This window comes from Galleria mellonella, unplaced genomic scaffold (genome assembly GCF_026898425.1).
Source record: "Galleria mellonella isolate WM207_F2 unplaced genomic scaffold, CSIRO_AGI_GalMel_v1 utg165, whole genome shotgun sequence".
Lineage (NCBI taxonomy): Eukaryota > Metazoa > Arthropoda > Insecta > Lepidoptera > Pyralidae > Galleria > Galleria mellonella.
The window spans coordinates 1253952-1281513 of NW_026442009.1; the positions used below are offsets into that span (position 1 = coordinate 1253952).

At 31.3% G+C, this 27562-nt stretch overlaps 2 protein-coding genes across 7 annotated transcripts; one reads left to right on the top strand and one right to left on the bottom strand.

The window, feature by feature from the left end:
* The first annotated feature begins 194 nt into the window (after nucleotides 1–194).
* LOC113519024 (microtubule-associated protein tau) lies at nucleotides 195–27471 on the top strand. Of its 6 annotated transcripts, none has more exons than XM_052892761.1 (10): nucleotides 196–334; nucleotides 14721–14843; nucleotides 17778–19185; nucleotides 19301–19344; nucleotides 19787–19949; nucleotides 20675–20883; nucleotides 21209–21394; nucleotides 21742–21771; nucleotides 22779–22949; nucleotides 23071–23266. In XM_052892761.1, exons 2-10 carry the CDS (start codon nucleotides 14820–14822, stop codon nucleotides 23095–23097), a joined length of 2262 nt encoding a protein of 753 aa, XP_052748721.1. In that variant the 5' UTR covers nucleotides 196–334; nucleotides 14721–14819; the 3' UTR covers nucleotides 23098–23266. The 6 variants fall into 6 exon arrangements, with proteins under 6 accessions (XP_031763078.2, XP_031763080.2, XP_052748721.1 ...); XM_031907228.2 differs by lacking the exon at nucleotides 23071–23266 and adding an exon at nucleotides 23316–24987 and having other exon boundaries at nucleotides 197–334; XM_031907218.2 differs by lacking the exons at nucleotides 22779–22949; nucleotides 23071–23266 and adding an exon at nucleotides 25523–27471 and having other exon boundaries at nucleotides 195–334.
* On the bottom strand, nucleotides 8115–9528 carry LOC128200193 (uncharacterized). Its single transcript, XM_052892764.1, has 2 exons — nucleotides 9308–9528; nucleotides 8115–8922 (listed from the first exon to the last, which is right to left on the bottom strand). The coding sequence occupies exons 1-2, from the start codon at nucleotides 9369–9371 to the stop codon at nucleotides 8702–8704; spliced, it is 285 nt and encodes a 94-aa protein (XP_052748724.1). The 5' UTR covers nucleotides 9372–9528; the 3' UTR covers nucleotides 8115–8701.
* Nucleotides 27472–27562: the final 91 nt, after the last annotated feature.

The following is a 27562-nucleotide window of genomic DNA, read 5'->3' on the forward strand; positions in this document are numbered from 1 at the left end:
TCGAATTAAAGTATAATTAAAAAATTTGTTCTTATACAAATAACAACGATATTATTAACATAATTCATTAAGATTTTATTGTCTGAAAATAAATATTATGAATTTTTTATAAAATTAAAAATAAAGTATGAGAAGTAATATTTAAAAATTAAGTGCCATTTCTGGACATTTAGATAGTCTTCTCCGTACTTTAACCGATAGAGGCCGTACGTATCACGGCACACCAGACTCTGTCGGCGACAGTTGCGGAAGGTCTTTCTAACCCTACTTGAGTACTAAAAGTCAGTAATCAGAAGCTATTCTATATTGTTGACTATAGTGAGCTGTCTGTTGGGTAAGTACATATATAGATATATTATGAAAATTTAGCACTGCCCCGGCTTTTTGATTTGGCACCGAGAATATTCTAGTACCACGTTCGATATCACTTAACGTTGTTACTGTAAATATAGTAGTTATGGGTTATTATTACTAGTGTAAATATCGATCGTGCACTTCTTTAATTATTTACTAGAACGTACACGTTAATATGGTTTCGACTTAGTCACGGGGTCGATGGAAAATTTTGGATCATAAAAAATTTATACTGTAGTATCTATTTTAGTATCAGAGAAAGAGTATTATCGTGTCGACTATTTCTGTTTGATCATGAAATGCGTAAAATGGCGGTTTTTCTTATCTGAATATAATGCCAATTACTTAGGTATAGCACGTTATTCTGATAGCAACACGCTTCATAAATCTCTTCATACCGGATTTTCCCATGATTGTAGCTAGATCATAAAAGCATTTAAGATTCTATTATAATAACAGATACATGTCCAAATTGTAAATAAAAATATTTAACAATGCTATTAATTGACACTGGTGAACTGTTCTACTTCAATATTTTGGAAAGATCTATCCTTTCAAGAGTTTGGTTCTGTGTAACTACGATTTTTTTTAAAACAATTATATTGAATATAACATAATTTATATCTATTTATAGGGAGATATAAATTTTATTAGACTTCTATATTATAAAATAGCTTTAGTTTTGACGTTATTCACGAGGGGAATTATTGTGTTCTCATGATAATAAGATACCAGGGATAACGTCATTATTACACTAAAACCAAAATACCTTTAGTAGTTTATTAACGGTTTACTTACAGTTTTATAGTACTTTCTATATGCGACGGTTACCACTTTCCATCAGGTGGGCCGTCAGCTTGTTTGTTATTCTAAGTTGTATAAAAAAAAACTTATGTATAGACAGACATGAAAGTTTGTAAACATGTTGAGATGTGTGTTACTTAATCATGCTTAATTACATGGATGGAAATGAATGGAATTTTGTAGCAATCAAAGCCGTATGCAGATTATCATATAGTATAACAAAAAGTACAGGATTGTTATGTGGGAAAATACTGTGAGACCTAGCTAGTATACTTAATTCATTAATACGAGGTCTGTCCGAAAAGTTCGTATAAAAGTGTTCTGGAATGCGAGAAAGAGGAGTGGGGAGGCCAGGTAAGCGCAGGACCCCTTCCTTATGTCCCTAACAATGCTTCAGTTCTGGTCTGACCGCCGTGCGGTGCGAACTGGCTTGTCACGCCATCTGTGAAGTTACCTCTTAACGAAACCCCGTCGGCATGGAGCCCGCTTCCGTTGAAGAGCAGCGCGTCGTAATCAAGTTTCTCTCGAAACTCGGCAAGAATGGCCGTGAAATTTTTGCCGATCTAATTCGATAAGACATCCGGGGAACCACGAACAAAAAAATCAAGAAAATCCCGCTCAAATGTCAAGACAATGTTGATTGTTTTTTTCGATGTTCGGGGGATTGTCCATCAAGAATTCGTCCCTCCAGGCCAGACAGTTGATGGAAAATTCTACGTCGATGTGCTCAGACGCCTCAAAGCTCGTGTGGCACGAGTTCGTCCAGAATTGGCGCGAGAATTCTTCACCACGACAATTGCCCACACCTCTCTTGTTGTCCGTGAGTTTTTGAGTAAAAATTATCACCCCCCTAATTTGGCCCCGTGTGACTTCTTCTTGTTAAAACCAAATTGGTACAGGATTTGGGGGACATAAATGAGATAAAAAAAGCTACGACGGGGCAGCTGAGAAACCTACAACCAGAACTTTCAATAGCCTTCTCACAGTGGAAACGGCGTTGGCACAAGTGCATTATGTCACAGGGGGAGTACTTTGAAGGGGATAAAATTGATTTACCTGAATAATTGTAAAATAAAATTTTTAAAAAACTTTTATACGTACTTTCCGGACAAACCTCGTAGTTTGGTTTTTCTAAATTTCAATAGGTATTATTAGGAATATATATTGTGTACTTATTTCGGAACAAGAAACCATAAATGCTCTTTATTTAATTTATCAATTAATGTTGTTAATAATGTATTTACCTTTTTTGCTGGTCAAGGTCTAAGGAGGTAAATAGAGGTATTAAAGATATATGGAAAAACATTATTTTTTTACACTAATGAGTAAGATTATTCTTTGTACTTACATTGTTGTTTTATAGCCTACGCAAACGAGACCACTGGCGTAAAACTAGTTATAAATATACTGAGGGGAAATATACTGACTATCACAAAAATTTTAAGTATACCACAATTTTCTTTGTTGTGTGTGACTACCAAGAGGTATAAATTTATTTTTTGTGTAAATTTATTACTTAAGATTAGAAAATCAAGGATCAGTACAATGCTAGACTTGGTTCTATATGATATTATTAACAATATAGATAGAAAAATATAGGAAATATTAATTAATATTATATGCATAAAGAGAAACAACTTAATTTTTCAGAAACAACTTATTTAATTAAGTTGTTTGAGGAAAAAGAGTCGTCAATATCTTTTATTTTACAATAAATGCAATAAAACAAAGTACATTATTTTAATAATAATATCTGACTTAAATAATATCGCATAATTGATAAAACATTCTATTAAGAAGCCACAACATAAACAGTAAATTTTTTAAGTTTAAAAATAGCTTAAATAAGTTTTTTGGAAGATTATTATATACGGCGACAAATGAGTTTATTGAACTTTTGTTGTGGATTTATTTGTTATTATGGGCCTGGTAGTCAATGGTTATAAGAATTAAGGTTAGTTGCTTATGAGTTGAGAATTAACAAGGTTAATGATACTATAACTAGGTACAATATAATATGAATTTGCACTTTAGCAATTTAACAAAAATATTACAATTATAGTGTGAAAAAGTGTGAAAAAGCACTTTAGTTCAATTGTAATAATATTTATGTTTGTTATAATTTTTATAACATAAAAATTAATCCAGCTGATTAAATTATACACTTTTTTATTTTTTATTTTCGTCAGCGTTTTCTGACGGTCGGGTTACCAAACCACTTTCAGCCATTAAAAAACACGCACACACATACACAGTCACGCAAAAAAGTGGGATTCAATAGAATAGATGTATTTAATATAGAATTGTGTTTTTGTTTAAAGTATTTTGAAAACATGGGTATTATAATTTTACTATTATTATACAACTGTGACCGAAATAAACAATATATTCGTATTAATATAGTAAACAAGAGTTTTAAAAATAGATAAGAATTTTCCTATGAAATATTAGGTACATGACTTTTGTAATATGTCATTGTATCAGTTACCCAAAAAGAAGTTATATTTGGCAATGAGCAAGTCGTTGCAGCAATTGGATCATTTGACAGATCCGCCGGCTCGCCATTGACACCCACGGGAAATATCTTTCTAGATGGATATAGCGTCGTGCAAATTAAATGTAACACTAAATTCTTATTTGTCCAATTTACGTTATAGGACTTTTAAAATTTCAACTACCTACTACAAATTTATGTCAAGAGGCAATAAGTATTGTTATACGTTACGACGAGACCGAGTGAGTAACATGCAACGCTGATGAGTCACGTTGATTAATTTTATTAAGACAGATGTTATAAGATTTAATTGTAGGAGTTGATAAATTGCGCTGACGTTATTGCTTCTGATGGACTAATACAGGATTATTTTTTATTTAATTATATTATAAAATAATTTGAAAAAATATAAGTCTTTATTTTTGCAGTTTAATTACATTGTTAAGAAATTAATTTTAACTAAGTAAAACAATTTTGTTTATTTTACACGACTGTATAAACAATAAAAATGTATATTTGTATGTCTTTTTAAACATCGTAGATATATAAAATTGTAAATTTGCTTCGCTTTTCATTGTGGTTATATGTTATAGTCGATATTCGGCCAATATATAATTCGGCAGTACATAAGACAGTGAATCTACCGTTATCAATATTGAATAAATATATCATCGTGTGCACAGAGAATTTTAATGCTGCGAGATCGATAGTGTAGATTTGAGATTCAGGCAATTAATATAATTGTTTTATTTTATCTACGAAATGATGAGAATTTGTATAAAATTTAAATTACTCTACAAGACATATAGCATGAGTGGGATATATCCCGCTCATGCTATTGCCACAAAGCAGCTGTGCATACTGCACTAGATATTAGTTAATAAACACATAGAAACTATATTAATATATATTTCCCGTGATGTATTAATAAATAAGAATAATTGATCTACATACATATATATTTATATATATTTACTTATCACACATCTTATAGTCCCTCTATAAAATAGCGCCCAAATTGTACATGTTCGCAATAAACTATTCTTTCCATGCAAAATAAAAGGGGAAACCCGATGTAAATTATTAGCATTGAGACTTTCAAATACCTAAGATTAAAAATAATAATTAGATATTAGTTTTTTTATGTGGGATAAGACAGTGAAATTACTGTATATGTAGATATAACATCTTAGGCTTCAGGTAATACAGAAGGTATCCCATGAGCATTACAATGTATTCCATAAAACTTCTGGTACGGTCTTTGTCTACAGATGCCGACTATCACTATTCATTAGACTAAGCTGTCAGCTTCGTGGCTATTCCAAATTAATTAAAACTGTGAAAGTATCTTTCTTGGTCTCAATAGACCAAACAATTGTTATGAATTGTCATGAAACAATGTAAAAGCTACATTTTTATTCTGATCGACTAATAACAATACATAATAATTAAATAATTGTCGACCCGAAATCAAATCGGTTGCTAATAATTAGTTGTATTTAAAAGTTTCTAGAGATAATAATGATAAATACAGTCATTAAATATAATATTTTCGTAATCAATATGGTTTGTTTAGATTATCTGTAAGAGATTGCTTTTAGCGATAAGGCGCCTTTTGTATATGCGTACTCTGTATAAATTTTTCTTGTGTAATCTCTTTTGTGCGTAATAAAGAGTTTATTATAATTATTTATTCATGTATTGACTCAATATCAATCTAGTTACTAAAATTGTTTTTATTTTGTAGAATAATATCCTAAACTAGGTATAAAAACAGCAATTTTCAGCAGCCTTGTTCGTGCAAGACCTAGTATATCATTCCGGTGCAAATTTTAAGAAATTGTTGGTGCTTATTTACGTTTTTTTAAGAATGTAATGATGAATCAAGCTGTTTATAATTTTATATTCAAACAAAATTATTAAAATAACCCTTCAACGGCCTACTACTAGGTATGGTTGTCTCTCTATAAGAGAACAATATTAGTTTTCTTTTACCACGTCGCCGGCTAAGCTTTTATTTCAAGTTTTTCTACTTTTGCGGTGGTGTGTTACGATTAGCTCCCTTAGTTGTTTTTACGTTTTTGGGAATGAACAATAGTAGTCATATATTATATTTTTATACCATCACCATATGGAAAATTTATTTAAATATTTATTTTATTTTTTTATTTTACGGCAGGAGAATGACACAACTGTAGAGAATTTAACAATCCCTAGTGGGATGACCTATAATATAATATGAAAGCATTTCCTGACAATAATTAGCTACTTGTGTTTTAGGATAGAGGTGGATGACCATTATTTAGAGGAGGATGCTTAAAAGACCAGTGACCTAGTTTAATAACGCGGATGTTCTCACTACAATGAATGAATGTTGACACGTATGTTCACATTATTCTTTGACATGACTAATACAATTATAGGGGCCGTATAAATTCTGAATAACTAACTGTATCCCAAGATTTTAGCCGCAGGTATTAGTACAATATTAGTCCTGTATTAATTCAAGATGGATCATTCATTTCAGTGTTAAATTTAATTCAAATCCATAGTTAAGAAACAAATAGTCAAACATTTGTATGATATTTTATTGGCCGTGTGGTCCCGGCATAGAATATTCCATCTCTTCTTTACCCTTGGGTGTCGTAAGACACGACTAAAAAGGTCTAGGTACGGATAGCAGCGTCCCTCTTAAAACATCTTTTAAGTCTAACTGCGGTTGTCAATCCGTCTGCCAAGTGTGACTGGTAAAACCATCCTAGCGGAGGCTTATGTTCAGCAGTGGAGGCTTTACCAGAGGAAGACTTTGTACAAAAGTCGATTGCTTTGGTACCTCTGTCCCATTCGTGTTTCAACTGTGAAGCAGCTGTGTTTGCATGGCTGTGTTTCGGTTTGAAGGGTGGGATATGGCGTGAATTTACTGGGTACAGAGGAATAACACCTGAGTCCTCAGGAACGGCAACGCATGAGGGGTATCATGGGCGAAACAGTATACTCTGTTATGTTCATGGTACTGTTCATGTCTATAGGCGACGGTTACCACTTTCCATCAGGTGGGCCGTCAGCTTGTTTGCCATTCTAAGTTGTAAAAAAAAAAGGCTTATGTTCAGCTTATTCTTTTTGAAACTAGCAACCTGCCCTTGCTTCGCACAGTTTTGAAAATAAAAAACAGCCTAAGTTTCACGCGTTATGTAACTTTGTATATTATTTGCGAGTAACTGCTCTATATTTTTTGAGTTTATTAACTAAAAAAAATCAAACCATTCCTCATTCCAATATTAATACAGATATATTGTAATACTAGCTATTGCGGGCAAGTTTGTGTGTTTATATTGAACTAATGAACCAAGAAAATAGACCATTCCTAGATGACGTATCAAAATAAAACAAATTACGAAATATATAAAAATTGTATACGCTTATAATTTATACGCAATGTTTGAAGAAATATACAGACAGACAAATAGATATTAAAAAAAATATTGTTATATCTTCTATTGCTCTTATTAACACTCCACGTATAATTTTTTTATCTCTTAAGCACATACATCGTCTAGTTACGATTTTATTATATGTCTATAGAGCAGACATATAATGGAAAGTTTCTTTTCTTACGTCCAGACAAAATACGTACTGTAGGCAGAAATATAGATGTTATTTATTAGCTATTACATTGTGTTTACTGGTTTATATTTCAAGGCCAAAGTATTTCTATCTATAAGAATATCAGATGTAAGGAAATGGATAGACATGTATAAGTTTATTAAACCTATTCTTTTACTATCCATTCAATGTTTATTATACGTGTCTGAATAATTAAAATATAATAAATAATAAATATACTCATGACTGTAATTCCAGATAGTTTGATGTCTTTTATCGACTATTCTTTTTATAGTTTATGAATCGCTCGCCTATATTTCGCTGAGCTTATTTGAATGCAATTGAATTCATCATCATCACCTTAGCTATTATTTGTCCATTGCTGAACACGAGTCTCCTCCATAGACTGCCATAAGAAACGGTCCTGAGCTACCTGCATACACTAACTCCCTGCAATACATTTGAAGTCGTTGCTCTATCTAATTTTGGGTCATCCTACACTACGTTTCTCTACACGGGGTCACCAGTTTCAGAATCTTTCTTCCCCATAAATTCTCGGTTCTTTGAACTATATAGTTCTTAATATACATATAATCAAAATCATATCTTAAAAATATGTTCATGTTAATTTCCAACCTCAATGGTTTGTAATGAAAATTTAGAAGAAACGAATATAATTAAATTAAGACTTACAAATTAATATAATTCAATTAAATAATTGTGTATTGTTCGCTGCGATTCCATGGAAATTAAAGTGATTAATAGTGTTACATCGATGTACAACCATAATCTTGATAAAACAAGCGACATAATTAACAACTCGCTCATAACTAATGCTCTCAACAAAATAATCAACAACTCAATGTTTTAATATATTTATTTGGTATATTTTTATTATGAATGTTTAATAACTCATTTCATAATTGAATAACTTAATATGTACTAAATAGGTTATTAAATATTAGTAACCCAAATATAATACTTATAATTATAGTACTTAGTATGTACCTACTGAATGGAGATTTTAATATATCAAATCATCGCATTCGTGGGCTTTAACATCTACTTAGTTAGATTTTTATTGCTGGATTTAATATCACTAAGACTATATTGGCAATAACTTATAAAATATAATATTGAAATTACTATCAATTTTAGGAACATTACTGCGTTACATTATAATAAATTTTCTATTATAGAACAATACATTTTCACGTCAATCACAACAAAAGTTTGAGCAAAATAAACACGAGATGTCGGTCCACTGACGTAGTTTGGCTCACATTTGGCAAAAAGATCCACCGATACGTCTCCGGCATTTGCGTATTTCACTGTAATAGCGATACGAAGCGTATTTGACGACTTTGTTGTAAAGATCCATGTTTTGGCGAAATGGCGGGTTGCCATTTAAAAGCTATGTCGTTTCTAAAAATGAGCAAAGAGTAGCTACCCTATTCTTTGTGGAAAGAATTCAAAGGATTGTGGGTTGGTTTGTGGTGGTGGCGTGGGCGGCATGTCGTAGTGTGGCTTCAGAAGGCAAGGGTTTTCTGTCTCTTGTTGGCTATTAACATCGGTATTCTTTTCACCCCCAACTGGTGTTAGATGCAGAAGAGGTAGTTGACCCTTCGGGCATACAGGTGTCTTATTTGTTTTTGGCTGCATTTTATCTATAAAAAAAGAAAAACAATATATAAATACACTGTTATATATATTTAATTTTATTAGCTTATTAATATATTTTAGTTTATTATGGAATGAACCGAAGGATGTATGTTAAATTGTGTATTTAATTCACCTACTGTATAGGGGATTTAGTGTGATAATTTAGACATACACACTTTTGATCAATTTAATAAGTAACAACTTAATAGTAATGAAGATAAATAAGTATGTCTTACAAAATTTTTTAAAAGCTACTTTCTAAAACATGTTCGGGACAATTAATATTCTTTTTACAATCATAAATTAATAAGAAAGAAAATATTCATAGTAAAAACATTAATATCATGATAATTCGATAAAAAAAGATAAAGATAATATAAAATAACTTACTTTGAATGTCCAAACTAATATTTTCCAATGTAGAACTTAGAACGTCAACACCTTGCACAAACATTTGATTAATTTATTTATTTGTCTACACTCAGTAGCGTGCTGCGGTCTGATACGGAATGATGCGGGAATCTAAGACGATGTGATTTTATATCGCCTGTGACTCATATTTGGCAAGTACGACCGTATCTGAAACACGTCACCGCGGCCGCTGGCGGCCACTGACGCTACTCGTAGATAGAATGACGCCAGTCGCATTTTCCTCGCTACGTGCAATTATAGATACTTTCCTTACAATCTACATGTATAATGACATTTACGTAAAACTGTGCAATGCCATTTTCAATTATATTTAATTAGATGACAAGTTCTGTGGTCAGGTATAGACGTATTGCACTATTATAATTATGGGTCATGTTACGTTTACACGGATATTTTAATTTGTTTATCACACTTTAATACATCTAGATAGTGTTAACGGCGGACTTAACACCATATGCCGTTATCTACCAGTCGACCGCAGATAAGAATAACAAAAATTAATTGACGGTACAATGTGATAAGTAAAATAAGACGGTGTATATATATAATTCGTTTCGGGTATTCCAGCTCATGATAGGCTGAATAGTGAAAGAATTGGAGAAAAAGCCAGTGTAGTGGACAAGAACATGGAGTAGGATATTAGTTAGAATGAAAGAGTATTTCTAATTCGTATTTTGTGAAACTTAATAATGACATCAAATCAAATTAGATAAATTGCCTTTTAAGTATTATCATTATTAAGGATGAACTATTGTCTAAGCAATATAGATTCATTATATGTTTGTAAAACTTTATCTGTATATCTACTTATAACACGAAGATTACATATTATTGATACCTCCTCGACAGATATTTAATAAGTATTAAAATACGCATGTACTTATCGTGATTGATGAAGCATACCTATTGTTTGTAGGATTACGTAACATAAAATATTTCTAGAACCTCTAGTCTAAGTACATGTACAAATACGCTTTTTGTATTCCGTTAAAAGCTTTCATTTACATTCCATTACTGGTTTCTGCAATTCAAGTATATATTTACGAAGTATCTTATATTTGTTTGCAATTAAGTTTGCTTCCTACATAGTTAAAATTGCTTAGGTATTATTTCTTCATATGTAGATATCTATGTTTTGAACAATGCAATTGATATTATTATCATATTCTGATAAAGGATTTTTCAGTAGCAGTACTGAAAGCAGTTTCTGTAGTACATAAAACATGCGATTGTTCACTATATCTTTTAACGTGAAGTTCTACAATGAAAAGAAAAAAAAACAGAATTTTTGTTTAGAATTGGACCAGAACTGGCGAAGATATCATGTAACAATCACAAAAAATCTCATTGAATAGAAAATTTCTTGATTTTTGAAGTCGTTAAAAATAGGATTCCTTTCCGTCACGTTGTAAGCGAATAATGCCCGTATCTAAAATGTATTTGTTATCGAAGTGTGTTTCATCCTTTTTTATTTGAAAATGAATCACATTTTCCTTAAATTTCAAAATTTTAATAAAAAATTTAAGTTAATTATTATTCTACTGTTACTTAAAACCACAATAATATTTTAGTATCATTTTACATTGTTGTATCTTGGCTTCAGGAAGGAGATGATAAGTGAAGTAGTAGAGTCGGTAGCAAAAATAAATATAGCGCGGACGAAGTACATTTCATTTATTTTTACGTTTAAATCTGTCAGTTCATTTTATTATTATTAACGTTAGTGTATTCAGGATACTAGATAATTTTATATTTAAACTCTAGATGTCCTATAGTGTCGGCCCCGTAAAAATATTATTTCGCTTCCTTGTAATATCGCTCGTGTCTCTATATAATGATTAGATGTAAATAAACTACAAGCTAATCTAAAATATGGTACATCTATGTATCAAATTAAATTTAAATTGAGTAACAAATATTAAAACATCTAAATATACATACACAGATATAGAATTCCTTCACGGATTTTCACATTTGTATATACCTACGATAAGTATGTAATTTAGTGACATAATTGTCACGCTAGCATTTTATGGATAGTGCTAGTCTTCATGAGTCGATGGTCTATTAACACTTTCATTTTAAATTACATAATTTGTGTTAGTATATATCAAGGTCGTCAAGGTCGGGCCCTCCCAAAGTGGGCAACTCCCATAGGAGTGCCCGCCGGCCTAATCAGTTCACTTGCTATACTCAACGATAATTTATAATAAAAGAAAAAAGATTATTGATCGGCGACCGAAAACGAAATTTAGACACTATGATAAATTTGCACATTTATAACATTTGCATACACATCCGCGCAAATGATAATAACAAGCATGTTAGGAAAATTTATTCTTATTGTTTCAATTAGAGATGTCGGATAAGCAGTAATTTATTTGAGGGTAAAAACTCATTTAAAATTAATTTAAGTTAAATTGATATCAATCAATTCGTTCCTATGCTGTTTCTGTTTTCTGAACATTTTTTTTAACTAATTCTCTGTGCGTATATCTTTTAGTGTAAAATTTATTGGTTATACGGATTCTAGTATTTACTAATATCCCAAACTGCTTAAAAACCGTTGTATATATTTCAATAACTTTTTTGAAATTGAAATTTTATCTGATAATGTTGCAAAAGTTCCGCTCCATTATGTGATAAAGAAATGTTTGTTACATTATTACATACGTTTTACATAAAACTCAAGAAATGTACCTGCGTCATATAATGAAATCAGCTGTTCTCGAAATTGACGCCGTCAGGCACAGTATACGTGCACGTAAAAGTAACTTGAATAGGTTAAAAGTAATTTAGTTTTTAGTTACATAGGCAATTTATATATGTACACTTTTTAATGTTAAAAGTACGTTAAATTTACATATTTGTAGGTGGCAGGTTAATTTATTATATTATTGCTGATTGATATAGAATAATTAATCTAAATTAGTAATTTCTATTAATTATTATTACCATAATGGAAAATTTATAGAAATAAAAAAAGAACAATTGTCCAGCTCTCAAGCTAGACTAAGCTCCCTGTGCTATGAGAAACTTTTTTTATCTCGTATATCTCGGGGGCTAAGCGTAGATTATTTTGACCTTAAAAAAATAGTTTGTTTCATTGCCTCGACTAAAAATCAAACCCGAGATGTTATTTATTAAAATGCGTACATACTTAATAATAATAAACTACTGAAATTACTATATGGAGTTTTAATTGTGAAAGTTCTACTTGCACTTGGCTTGTAGATTTTGATGATAATAAATAAAAATGCCGTTATATTATTATATTGTTGAATACAACGTAAATAGTAGTAAATATTAAAGTACTTATATAAAACATGTTCTCCAGAAGTCGGTCGATCACGCTAAAAATAACCTATGAAATCCAGTTTTCCCAAATTTAATATATGCTTGTTTATTTACACTACACATAGCTAGTCGATTTCAATTTGCACTATGACGTAGAAGTAACTAATTTTATACCTAAATTGTAAACTTCTCATTAAATATTATTTATGGTTTCATGAATACAACGTTTTAGAAATATTTTTGTTCATTAATAGTCGCTGTTATTCAATTAGTTAAATATGCATTTTTCATTCATAAATTACTTTAATAATATTAATTAGTTATTTTAATAATTAGTTTCCATACCGAGTGTTTTTAGAAATCTTTATATTAACTATTGTTGTATGGTATGTATGCATAGTATGTCATATGACGTAAGTAAACAATTAATGTGAAACGAGCAAAATTGTATTAAATAGTTAATTTAAAAGCACGTTTTATCAGTGATTGTCATAACAGTTATTAAAATGTTTATTTTTTTTTATATAAATATAAAATACCCGTTAACCATTGATTTATTAATTTTAGGTCATTGTAACCGTTCATCAACATCATCAAAGATGATGATAACGTTTTAGCTTGTGATATGTTATTATCTTCACTAAAATTACCTGTAAATATGAATGTGAGTTTATTCGTTTGTTGATTGGTTGTAACAGTGGTCATAAAATTTATCACAATTCAATAAATATATTGCGTGTCCCGGGAACAGCTGATATTAAATACTTCGATATCTCGTGTTTATTTTGATGTTCATGCTATAAAACATAAAGTATCACAAATGTGTTAAAATTTTTATACATATTTTACTGCTGTCTTTGTAAAAGCGCCAAAATTTTAAATTAACTAATATTACTTTACATTGTCATTCTTTTTGTGATTTACGGTATTTATATAATTTTAGCATTACCAAAGTAAAATAAAGGAGACAAAAATTATGAATGCACCTATAAAACATAGAGATATAATTTAATTTATGACAGAAAATAATGAAAGTATAAGTTTAACGACTCAACAACTTGTTATGATGTCATTCATCGCTTGCCATTTATATTGTCTAGTATGATTATTTGTTTTTTTTTTATGAGTCACTAAGATGAAGTCCAAATATAATCGTATTCTGTGAAAACTAATTTAAAACTAGAAAAACCTCCTCAAATAGAAAAACCGAAATAAAAATGTTATATCTTTATTTGTCACAGCTTAAAAAATATTTTCAGTATAAAAGAAAAAATAAAATTAAATAAAGGTCTCATACAAATACTGTTATATTTTCTCAAATCAATTACATAATTTAATTGGTGTTTTTCGGATGTTTCCAGCAAATATTCATAATAACTTTATGGTTATCTAAAACCAAGCCTAGGATTTAAAATATCAATTGACGACAGTAAATTATCAGTGAGCCAATGACAATAACATTTACCTAGATAAAATAAAACAACATATTACAATATCTATTAAGTAGATAATACGTAGGTGGTAGTAGGTACATATGGGGGAAGGAATTGTTAGTAATGGATAAGGGGCACATTGCTAGCAATATACCTAACCAGGTTGACTTCCAAGCGGTCTACCCTGGAAATTATCGTGTTTAATTCCAGGCCTATACATTAGGATGGGCTAACTGACCTCCTTTTTTATCATCACCTATTATCCCTCACTGGTGCTCCGCCGGTGTATACCGTTACCGCTAGTGGGGTAACTATTTTATTTTCACCTATTAATAAAAGTAGGTACATATATGTTACTAGCGTGTTATATTTTGAAGTAGGGTATAATAGAAGTAGGGTACCTATTTACATTAAAACGTCACACTTGACATTTATTATAGTTTCATATTTTTTTCACATAGTGATGTGGTTATTTGTACACAAATTGTAGGTGTGTATAACACATTCACTTCAACACTTGTCACAAGAAAGTAGATATTATGTCATTTGTTACAGGCGTCAGCAAAGCACAGCACTAAGTAGCTAATGGTAGATTTTTCGTGCGACCGTGTAGCTAATAAAGTTTTATTGTTTTTTTATAGTTTCAAGGAGATATCGCAAATAAACGATCGCCTCGTCGAGTCGAAGAATTATGATATATTATTCAATATTAATAGTTTGAAGATTTTAAACCCTCAACTATGGACGCAAACAACGCAAATCGGGTAAGCCTCGTGGCGTCACGAGAGCACCGAGTACCCTTATTGCACATGTCGTAGTATATCACATAAATCGTAATTATAACGTCTACAATATTGTAAGCGTTCGATAAATATTTATCAAATATATTTTTATTTAAGTATTAATAAACAAGTAAAATAAATATCACGGGACATGATACTCGATGCCATCTAGTTTCAAATTAAGTAGAGTTTAAACAACTGATATATACCTAAATACTTTTTGAAGACAGACGTACTCAAAAGCATACATGTTTGTATTGTGTGGCGATCGAACCTGCGACCATCGGAAGGCCATAGGTACGTCAAACTGCTACACCGCCAAGGTCGTTAAATATCGTATTGTACTGTTTCGCAGTAAATTAACTTTACCAACTTTTATTCAAACTGTAATTTTTGTCTATTGTTGTTCACTTCGCAGCCTAAGCTGCTTTATAACGTAGGTACGTGATAAAGGCAGTTTAACACCCATTCCCCTCTAATAGAATTCTAAATTTGGATAAAATATAGAAAACCTGTCTTTCAGGCGCCCTTGCTCCGTTAAGTAATCGATTGGAACACTGCTTATCGCTATAACTTAAACGATGTAACTGCCACCATTAGAGGCGGCTAAAACTACTAGCTAAGTCTTCGAAAGTTCCGCAAAAATGTAAACAATAGTTTGACACAAGATTCGTTTGTTTAATATTTTGATACCTTTTGATAAAATTAGTTTTTAATGAGAATTTGTAAGAGTGTATTCGAGTATAATAAAAACTCGTCCATGAAAATTATGTGTACAAATGTTTTTTAAATAATATCTTATATACCATAATAATTCACACAAATATAAAAAACGACTTTGTATATAAAATTTAAGAAGAATCATTGTTGAGTTTCTTAGGGTTTCTTCGTAGCAAATAACGACTATCTAATACCAGCGGTAGTATTATAAAAAAGCGAGGACTTATAATATATAATAATATATATAATGTTATGTTGCAAACAATGAAAATATTTACATTGTGTTATGCAATTAGGTATTCAGTTATTGCGCTCTGAACCTATAGTTGGCGATAAAATATCGTCTTTCGTGTAGGCTGATTTATTAACAAATAAAAGGGAGGGTTTGCAATACCGTGCCGAAGTAAAACATGAAATTCGCGATCATAGTATTTGATATTTTGACGGAGTTCGTTGACGAGAGCTATAAGCTCAACAATAATCACGCGATCAAGATGTCTCCTACCTTTTGTTAAGCAGAGAAAAGTGTATTTTCAAATCTAGATAGCATTTTTATATTTTAACTATGATAATAATATTAAAAATTCTTGTAATCTCGATACTCTATAGTTTATTGACTTCGATATTGGTTTACTATAAATATACATGATGCTTACACAATACAAGAGATCCTTAGGAAAGTCTGCATTGAAGTAAATGCAGTTAAATGTTTTGAGGTATGATATCAAGGTTTTTGAAGATAATAATCTAGTTTAATTACATTGGTTCATCACGCTTATCTTGAATTACTAGATCATTGTAGAAGTTTTCCATTGTCATAATTATTATTGTTTTACCTAGTAATATAATATCAATTATTCCTCATCAAGCAAGAGTCTGAAACCTTCATTACAGCATAGGTAGCATGATTAGGTTGTATTAGTTAAATAGTTGCATTACTTGTTATTTGGTTACAAACACTATAACATATAATAATAATATATGTAATATTTTTAAAATATAAATGTCACATACATTTATAGACACATTATTCTATTAAGATAATCTCTATGAAGCCACCTAAGAAAAACTCACTATACATATTGAAAGAACTTATGTTTTTATTCAGTAATACTTCATTGACCTAGTGGCCGGGTTTATAACAAGGTGCATCTGGAGTGTCTATGGACTAAAGTCGTTCACTTATCTATTTTCTTTCTAATTATTTATTTTAGTTTTCGTTTAATAAAAAATCTGTTTTTATACTCGTATCATCTTCTCATAAAAATATGTTACGTACATAAATTATTTTTGTTTTTGACTCTGATGGAATTTCTCCGTCATTTCCATAAATCTAATTTATATAGTTAGGTATATATAACTATTTAAATGAGTTTAGGATATGTAAAATTAATTAAAGCGTAAACATATATAGACAATGAATTTTAAAAGTAACGTAAATATGAAAAGTTTATTATAAACAATTTCTAAAGTACTTACTATATTATTATAACTGATAATTTTCTATGGTGAACATTTGATAGAAAGAATATGATTATATTATAAATCTTTTCAAAATATTTCGGCTGGTTTTTATTTTCTCATATATTCTTATTTTCGTGGAGTATGGGGCGGAGATGGCGCGCTTGTCGCCGCCCCGCTCTTCTACTGCGCCGATGTCGTGTTCAATCATTCTTATTTCGTGCATTTTACCAAATCGCCAATATAAAATGATTGTGCGAGAATCTTAGGTCAATGACCTGAAACAATGCTTAACTATCATTTTTATCAACGTAAGTGTGGAAAGCAAGTTTAGTATAAATGCGTAATAAAGATTTTACCAATACGAGTAATTGTAGATGGTAATATTCGAGGTTACTAGTTACAATGATTTTAATTTTTTTCCTTATAATAAAAATATAGTTACTTAGGTACTTTGTAATATCATGAGGTATGGATGGCGCCAATCGAGCTTGAGTAAAATTTGTTTAGTACTTTACAGAACAAAGTTATTAGCAATGTAATGAGTTTACTGTGTTAATTCATAGACATTATGGTATTTAAATTGAAAATCTTGTTTGTTACAACAATTTGGTTTAACTTTTACGTATTACTTTTTAAGCACGATTCAATTAATGTTTGGGATTCCCTATAAGTCGGTTTTAATTGTAGGTATAATCTAAATTAAAAGCATTTTTTCCGTATTTTCTTGTATAGACAACGACGGAGACACGGCCTCCGAGTGCTACTCCATTTGGCACGGAGTCTTCAGGACCAACACAGCCGCTAACTCGTCCCACCTTAAATAGAGTCGATTCACGGACTGCATTTCCTCAACAATTGTTAAGGCCAGGAGTTCCACCGCAGGCGCAACCAAGACCGCAATTTCAACCAGGAGGGCCTGTTACTAGTCCACCACAACTTGGACCTCGTCCAGGTGCACCACCGCCAAGAGGCCCAGTTCCAACTGGACCGCAGCAACAAAGACCACAACAGCCTCCATTGCGACCATCTGGACCACATTCTATAGCACCACAGCAAGGATTGAGACCTCTTCAATCGCCTACAAGTCCCCAATCGCTTCAAAGAGGTCCGTTACCTAATAATCTTCAATTTGGTCCGAGACAACCTCCTGTATTTGGAACTGCAACCAATCCTGTTCACGCTGCAAGACCGCAGCTGCTGCAACAATTTAACGGAGCTCCACGAAACGGAGTACCTGGTTTTGGAGCACCATCTTTATTGAGACAACCGTCAGAAAGCTCTATAAAGGGCTTGGATTCTACAAACACGCAAAATAAACCAGTCAACCTGGATAACCAAAGTATTTCAAATGAAAGTCAAAATGTTAATAAATCAGAAAATGGCATTGAAATGCCTGGAGCTGCTAAAGGAAGAAGCTATAGTATTGCAGCCGCCCCTGGGTCACCGAGCCCATTTAAATTGGACGAAGATCGGCGCAAGTCTGTTAGCTCTATAGGTGGAAAGATCGAAGAATTCACTAGTCGTAGCCCAACACTGGGTTTGATTCAAGAGGGTAAAATTGACAGTAAAGATAATATACGCAGTTCTAAAGAAAGTATCAGATCGGAAATCTCCAATGACGGAGCCAAAGATATACCCGAACGTCCAGAATCTAGATTATCTGGGTCTAAAATGACAGAATCATTTGTAGGGTCATTATCAAATTCCAATACGAAGAAAAAAATTGATGATGATGAAGACGTGGTCTTACAAAATAACTTGACGTCAATCAAAAACGGAAATGAGTCAGTAAGCAACCAAAATAAAAATGATTTTTTGGATCGGTCACCTTCATTGACCCGAAGTGATGATTCGCCGGAACCGAAACAATTTGTTTCTAATAGTTCTGTGGCAATAAATAAATCTCAAAGAGTAACTCCAGAGCCTCAGCGTCCAAAAACACCTAAAATGGATATAAAACAGGATATGAAATTCGATTCAAACAGGGATGCTAAATCACCAATAACATCTAAGTCACCTGTTTTAGAATCCAAGCCTATAAATAAAAAACCAACTGAATTAAATACGTCCATTACACCATCAGATTCTAAGAAATCCACTCCTCGGAAAGTAGTTTCTGCACCAAAAACTAGACCGAAAGGTAATATTATACAGTATTTTTTGAGATGAGCCAAACAAATCTTTTTATATATAATATAGTTATTAATTTGATATCTTTATGTTTTTATATATGAATATATTTTTTCACGTTTCAGAAGGCGACAACGACAGTGGAGTAGATGAATCTACGCAAGGAAATGTACGTATATCTATATATTTTTATTAAAAGTAGTTAGTGCTTATACGACAAAATTTACATAACTTTGAAATGATACAGCGTATTTTTTCAAGTTGTAAACAAATTTTTTTCATAATTAAAGAGCATTTCAGAGTATTCTCATTAAAATAATTAAAAAAGTTTTATCTATTTATTTGTATTGAGGGATGCTTATTGGTATAATAATTAAATATATATGACAACAGTTAACGAAAATTGATATTAGGTAAAATGTAGATAACTAATGAGTGGGTTTGCCCACAACCACAAGCTAAACATTATTAAAAACGTAGAGTTTTATCGATATTATGCGAGTAGAAATTATTACTTAAAATAAATTGTAAAATAAAGAGGGTAAGCTTGGTATTGAATAGTTTGTAATCGGAAGCAAGATCGTGAATAATGTATCATTTCCTTTTCACAGGATCTCAATGGTTCTCCTGGATCGCCAAATAAGAATAAAGTGCCGACCAAATTGCCAACCAAAGAAAAATCTAGCAACAGTCTTAAGCCCAGTCTTTCTAGATCATCGAGCAAAAGCGCTACTGCTAAAACTCCAGAGAATCCTTTGCCTACAGAAAAGAAAAGTGAGTTGTAATTTTTATTTATTTTTAATTGAATTTAGTAAACTGTTGATAATAAGAAGAAGCAGTAGACCGACTCTCACTATTTTTCTGTACGTCGTTCTATTTTCATGCTATCTCTATCAATAGAAGAATTAAAAACTAGCTAATGTGCATCTTTTAAAATATTCACTACTTTCTTTACTCACAATAGAATAGAAGTAATGTTTATTCAAATAGAGTTGTTTAGAAGCTTTTTTAAATCATTACAAAAATTATAGGTAACATATTTTTCTTGTATTTTTATACGTATTTTCTTTTTATGTCTTTTTCTTTCTTATCTTACTAAAATCTTGTTAAATGGAGTAGATTATAAGACTATATGAAGGTTACGTTAAGTAGATGTAGTGATATAAATTGTTATTATATTCCACAGTCACTATTACAAAGTAATTATAATTATTGTTCAATGTAATATAGTAGTAAACTTGTGTCAATTTTGCCATGTATGTCCCGGCATAGAATGGGCCGCCCCTAACATTCTCGTGGGTGTCGTAAGAGGCGACTAAGGGAGGGTGACTATGAGGGCAGCAGCGTCCCTCTTAAAACATCTCTAAAAACCTAACTGTGGTTGCCAACCCGCCTGCAACCGTGACAACTACTTGCAAAACTCTCTTTATGGGGAAGGTCTATGTCCTGCAGTGGACAGTTAACGGCTGATATAATAATAATAATATGTCAATTTACAGAAGTACCCATGAACAAAATACAAGTGGGTAGTGCACCGTCGCCCAACATTAAAACAGTGAAATCAAAGATTGGTTCTTTAGACAATGCAACATATAAACCTGGAGGTGGCAAAGTTAAAATCGAAAATAGAAAACTGGAATTCAGTAATGTGACACCAAAAATTGCAGCTAAGAATGATGCCTATACACCCAGTGGTGGTAGCAAGAAGGTCAGTAGCAATAGTAAAAAATCTATTATGTATACTATTTTATTACTATAATAATATCTTTAACGTCTGACTATTATCAGAGTATTATGCATGGCGCCATGCTATTCAGGTATTTTTATTTCGAGTTTCGCCTCTCATGTACTACGTAAGGTGTGTTATATTTTGTACACATAATTGCCTATTACAGTATACTAAAGATTAACAGGTGTTGTGACATACTGTTTGTGATTACATTATTATTATTTTATTTTATTATTATTTTACATTTGAGTCGTATTGTTTTTTTAATAATTATTATAGTAACTGTTATTTTTTTCTTGTATAGATTATAACCACAAAATTGGAATGGAACGCTAAATCAAAAGTTGGTTCACTTCAAAATGCTGCATATAAACCAGGTGGTGGTGATAAGAAAATCGAAACAGTTAAATTGGATTTCAAAGATAAAGCTAAACCTAAGGTGGCATCGACAGTCAACATTACTCACAAGCCAGGCGGAGGAGCAGTTAAGGTAATTAATGCGTAATTGATATTATTATATATAAGTACTAACGAAAAAAAGACGCATATTCCCTATCAAGTTATCGTTTCAAGAGACTACAGGGCTTCAGTGAGTATGAGGATATTTATTTTAAACTATAGAATTCATATAGAAACATGTATATTTTTCATATTTGAGAGTTAAAACAAGTATCTATGTAAGACACCATTCTGAGTAATTACGAAATATGCAATTATAAAAGCAATAGAAAATACACCGCACTAAATGCAAAAGTAGGTAGATTACTGCTAAGTAGTCAGTAGATAGATCAGGTTCTTATGTCTTAAATTACTACATATAACTTTGTTATTCTTTAGTCAACAGTTGCAAAGAACGGAACCAGAGCTGTGAGTAAACGATTTTTTTGTTTCAAAATGTCTGCTTAAGTCTTAATGTGTGATCACACCACACGATGCACTATGTTTATGTGTAATAGAACTTTAACGAAATCGACGGCTAGTAACTAATTAACTTCACAGTTTGACGTCTTTGTTGAAAACAAAGTTAAAATGTCCTTATTGTTTTTAGTACGTAAAGTGGGCGTTGCCAAGGTGGAGGGCATCACATAAACACTTTGCCTTCCACTCTTTGTGGAGTAAGGTCAGTTTGGTACATTTTCGTGAACGAGGATGGTACATAGGTATTCGAGAACCTTCTATTTTAACAAGGTTCATGTTATAGGGATTTGTTGCGGCTGCTCTTCACACGCTGTATGTTTTGCTTTCAAAATAAATGTTAACAGTGCAATGTGTAACACATCGATAGAGAAGTTGCATTGTCCGAATTGTTTCAGAGTTAATATCTGCGGTTTTTTATTTATGATTTTTATTTAAATTATTATATTTACAAACTATTTTTATACATACATGCCTAAATGCAAATTAAAATCACAGAATGTCAGTATAATAGGTACTTTAATAAAAATCTATAAAATACACACTGATCATATAGAAGTGGTATCTATTCATACACATTTCACATGAATATGGATTATGAGCATGACATGACAATCGATAATGTCTTACATTTAGATACATGCATTGTTTTATAAGAAAACCAGCATGAGCCATGAATAAACATTTTTATACATTTAAAGCACTTACACATTACAAAATATAAATTTATATATGAATTAATATATACAATTAAATGATAGCATGGTTTAATGGATGCACAGGGTTTCGTGGGAATTCTAACTTTGTAATATCAAAAAGATAAATAAAAAAAAAAATTATTAAGTCGGTACTTCAAAATAAGCTAGCCTACGAAACCCTTTAGATAAAAATTATATATATATTATATATATATATTTACGTATTATGTATTTTATTAGTGCAATGACTCTTTCGAACAGATTGAAAACCAAAAATTGGAATTCAAAGCACAAAGTAAAGTGGGCTCGTTGGACAATGTAAAACACAAACCAGGAGGTGGTGACATCAAAATATTCGATGACAAGGAGTACATCAAGCAGATGGGCGGTCAGTCGCCGGTGCCGGAGGGGCACAGTCGCTCGCGGCAGGAGGTGAGGCCCTTGTACCCGGTTGTGTTGGGCCTGTCACTTTTCGTTTGACGTTTCTGCTTTTGTTCTTTTACCGGTGGAGGTCGCCATCATTATTTATTTCATTCATTATTTTTTGTTTCAGCCGAAATACTTATACACATTTTATTGAATAGGTAACATGAAATAAGTGGTTTAAGTTTTTTATTCACACTTCATTTATTATTATTTATGTTCGAACTAACTATTTAATGATCATCCATATTATGTTTGTGTTTGATTTTAGTTTGTTTTATAGCTTTAATTTTGTGTTAACTTTTTGGTGATTGTTATGATACATATTTTTTACTATTACAACTTATTCAATTAATTTCTTTTTTATATTTGTAGAGTCCCCTGCCACCGACTGCGCAGCAACCAAAATCTGATGAGAACTTGAATCAGCAGCAGTGTTAAAGTGACACTCTGGATGACTTCGTATTCTCTGGAAACGACACTAATTTTTATAATCAAGAGTCCAATTTTGTATATTTTTTTTATCTTTGTTAATTATAATACTTTAATGTTTCCAATTTGAATGATTGAAGAGTGCTTGTTACAGTCATGGATGTCCGAGATTTTGTCGTATTCAGTGTCAATGATATGAACATATCTTTTGACAATATGTTGTGAATTATATGAATAATCATTAAATGTTTTTATTAAATCAATATTAATTGTTACATACAATATTGTATTAGTACTATATAATGGAAATAAATATTGATTTAGATCAATTTACTTCTGTTATAAGTGAACAACAATTTTTTATAGCAACTTTTCTCATTTGTTCCCTACATATATACCTACTGATCTCTTAAGTGTATAATGTGCGTGCCAAGAATAATATTACCATAATTATTATCCCACTGTAAACAAATTTGATTTCTATTAACACAATAATTTTAAGCTTAACAATGAAACGCAAAACGGCACATTTTGCACCTTAATATAATTTCTATACATTACCAAAACTATTAAAAACGATTGGACTTCTGATATTTCAAGCTGAAATTTTATAACAACACGGGAGTAATTTATTACTGCTATTATTATTGGTATTTGAAAGTGATATTATGCATCTAACACATGGTTATATTGATGTAAATTATTTGTAGCTACGTAATAAGTACAGGCGCTTTTACAACACATAGGTAATTTGTTACTTTTGTAGATGCGTGCACTGATAGGGTATCCATAATTTGGAGTGTTAAGGTAGGGCAAAGTTCTTGACACAGCAAAAGGTAATTATGTAAAGTCATTAACCTTTCTTTGTGATGCAGCGGTTTGACCACACTGTCTCATTATCCAAAGGTTGCGGATTCCATTGTTTCGTGATATGATATGTATGTCTGTTTGTATTGATTTAGACTTTTTTTTACAAATTCTTCAAATTCTTGAAGTATGTTCAATAATTGTTTACTACCTCAAGCTCAATAAGTTCAGCTTAATTTGAGACCAAACAACGTTGTGCGAATAGCTTTTTTTTTTAACTTGCTGTGACAAGAACAGTATGGGCTCGAGATCGACTGACCAGATTTATTATGATTAGAATAATAAATGTTTTATAAATGTAATTACAATTACATCTAAGGTAGCTTTAGATAGTGTGTATCTGTTTAAAAAGTAACTTTTTTATTAAATTTTCATTTAAACCCACATTTTCCTTATTAAGGCTAAGACTTGTTAAGTTTAATGCAGTGTCTTTATACATACCCTTAGCGTCTATAATGTTAATTTACGTTTTATTTGCTTTTAGCTTGTTAAAACACTATGCGCCTTAATTTAGAATTCGTCATTTAATGTTATGCCTAGTAAAATTGATTTAATGTTTCACAATTTTTTTTCGTTTTCAGGCTTAACCTTAAAGGTACTGATAATAGCTATATTTGTATTAATTGTAATACCTACAAGTTGACTTGGAGTTAGAAATAATTAGTTTATTACTAAGTATAATACTTTGTGAAAGCAAGCGACGTCTACCTATATAATTAGTATTCATTGAATATAATTTAACACCAAATTTCTCGTTTTATTTATATTATGAATTGTATATAATTTTGCGAGAGTTACTACCTACAAGTTCTTACAGTTAAAGTACTTAGTAATTGTGTGTATTAGTATCTTCAACACTTTGCACAAGCACGCACCTAGTCCATGGATTAAGTAGCATCGGAATATTGGTAAGTTGACGTTTTTACATCACGTATTTTAATAAGTAGTCTCATTTTTAAAGTTGTCTCGAATTTGCATTTCAAAAATATTAAGTATACTACTTGTCATACCATAGAACTTATTTTGAACTGCATGTTTACAAGTACGTATTTTATATATTATTTAGTTAGTTCATATCACAAAATCATTTACATTAATTAAACAGTTTTATATGTACATCGATATACTTATCAGTTGTATGTTTGTTTAAAATTTATAATCGAATGAAAAATTTCTTTCCTGTTCAAGTATTGTACATCTTTAAACTTATTTGGTTATTACAAAAAAATTACAGTACGACAGAATATATTGTTTCATGACTGAAAACTATTTTCTTTAAACAGGATCAATATTATATGTCGATACACGAGTGGTCGGAGGAGGAGCGGCCAATGACGAGGTGTCGGTCTGCGCGCGCGCCACGCACACCGCGCGCTCTCTCTCCGCGCCGTAAAATTGTTTCTACTCATGAGAACAACGACGAAGATCGAGTGATGCGTAATAACGAGAGAAATAGGCGCCCCTCTATGGCCCGACCGGCTAGTGCCCGCGATCCACCTCGTTCTGCCTGCTCTAGACGCACCTCTCTAACACAACGCCCTGCGTTCACTGTGTACTAATCTAAAGATATTATACTTTTACCAGGGGGAGACTTTGTACAAAAGTCATCTGCATGGTACTTCTATACCATTTGTTTCTACCACCAAGCATCGTGCTTGTTTCGGTTTGAAAATGATATTGTAGTAAATTTATTGGATATGATAATACATTAATTCTTAGGAATGCCAATGCATGAGGCGCACCATGGCTATCATAGCGTATTCTGTGATGTCCATGGTAGCGTTCATGTAAGTATATAGGCGGCTGTATGCACTTTTTATCACATAGATCGTCAGTTGTTTATCACCTTAAGGTGCATAAAAATTATATTTTGTAGTGATTTCTATAAAACATAATTATCACGAGGAATAGCTAATACTATATTAAAATAAAAAATACTAAACTAAATATGTCAATTAAAAAGTCACAATCATAATTTTATATATCTTAAAACGATCATTGTAGGGATTTCACTTAAGGGTTAATGAGATAATAATGTACCTTAGGTACCCAAATAGTGAATATTAAATACATTAATGTAGTAAAATTTATAAGTGAAATGATTATTTAGAGATCAAATGTTTATATATTAAATGTAAACTTTTTATTTTACTAGATTATATATTCAATTAGACACTCATACGATGTCGCACTATTTTATTACTCATACAGACACTACTAAAAAGTACACGCAAAAGTGATTCATGCATCATTTAAATGGAAAAAGTAGTTATTCATTATACTTGCTTAGTTTATTAGAGAGATAAGGAGATACTAAATGTCTTATATCTAGTGAAATATGCATCGCGAATATATAAATTCATACAAAGTGTAGTTGCTGTAGGATTTGGTGTTTTTTTTTTAATGGGTGAAAATGGTATGGTAATCCCGCCTGCGCTAACGGGATACGCTGGCGGAGTACCAGTGAAGGGTGATAGATGAGAATGAAAACAGACCAGTTAGTCCATTATGATGAATTCATCAGGAATTACCCATGATAGTTTCCAGGGAGAACCGCGAGGAGGTCGACCTGGTTGGGTATATTGTTAGCAATAGGATTCTCAGTCTCCATTACTAATAATCCCTTTCCCCCCTAGGATTTGGTGTTAGGACATTGTAGGTGTAGGAATATATCAGATTTAGTGAAGTATTAATTTCAAATATTGAGTATAAAGAATGATTTAGATGCAATTGAACATTTTTAAAATAACGTAAATTATAAAAACAAAAACTGTGTAACAAGCGTTTCCTTGATTTGTTTTCAATAAAAACAACGAGTAGAACATATAAATCTCTAGTGGCTTGGTCGAATTGTGGGCCGTTTATTATTTTTATTTTTAAAAGTAGATACTGTAATTTTTATACTTTCGTATATTTACCAAAAAGAAATATATATATATAAAACATATATTGGTTTCTTGTAAATCAGGCCGCTGGTATGAATTTCGATTCATCCATAAACGAAACAATATTTTTAAATTGGCTCAGATTATTAGTTTGGTGCTCCAAGTTGTCATAATATCAATCAACGTTAATAACTTCACAAAGAATTTTATAGAATATTTCAAATTAGCATCAAATACTTTGTGTTTCTAGTACTTAGAGATATTAAATATCAAACGCAACAAGATCACCGTGTATTTAGACATTAATAATGTTTGTGTAGTTTTTAAAAATAAATCGATGAATCACAGACAGTAGTTTTAATTTACTATAGAGTTTTCTTACTAAGAACTAAAATATGTTTACATAGTTAGTTTCTATTAATAAAGAGGTTTACCGTG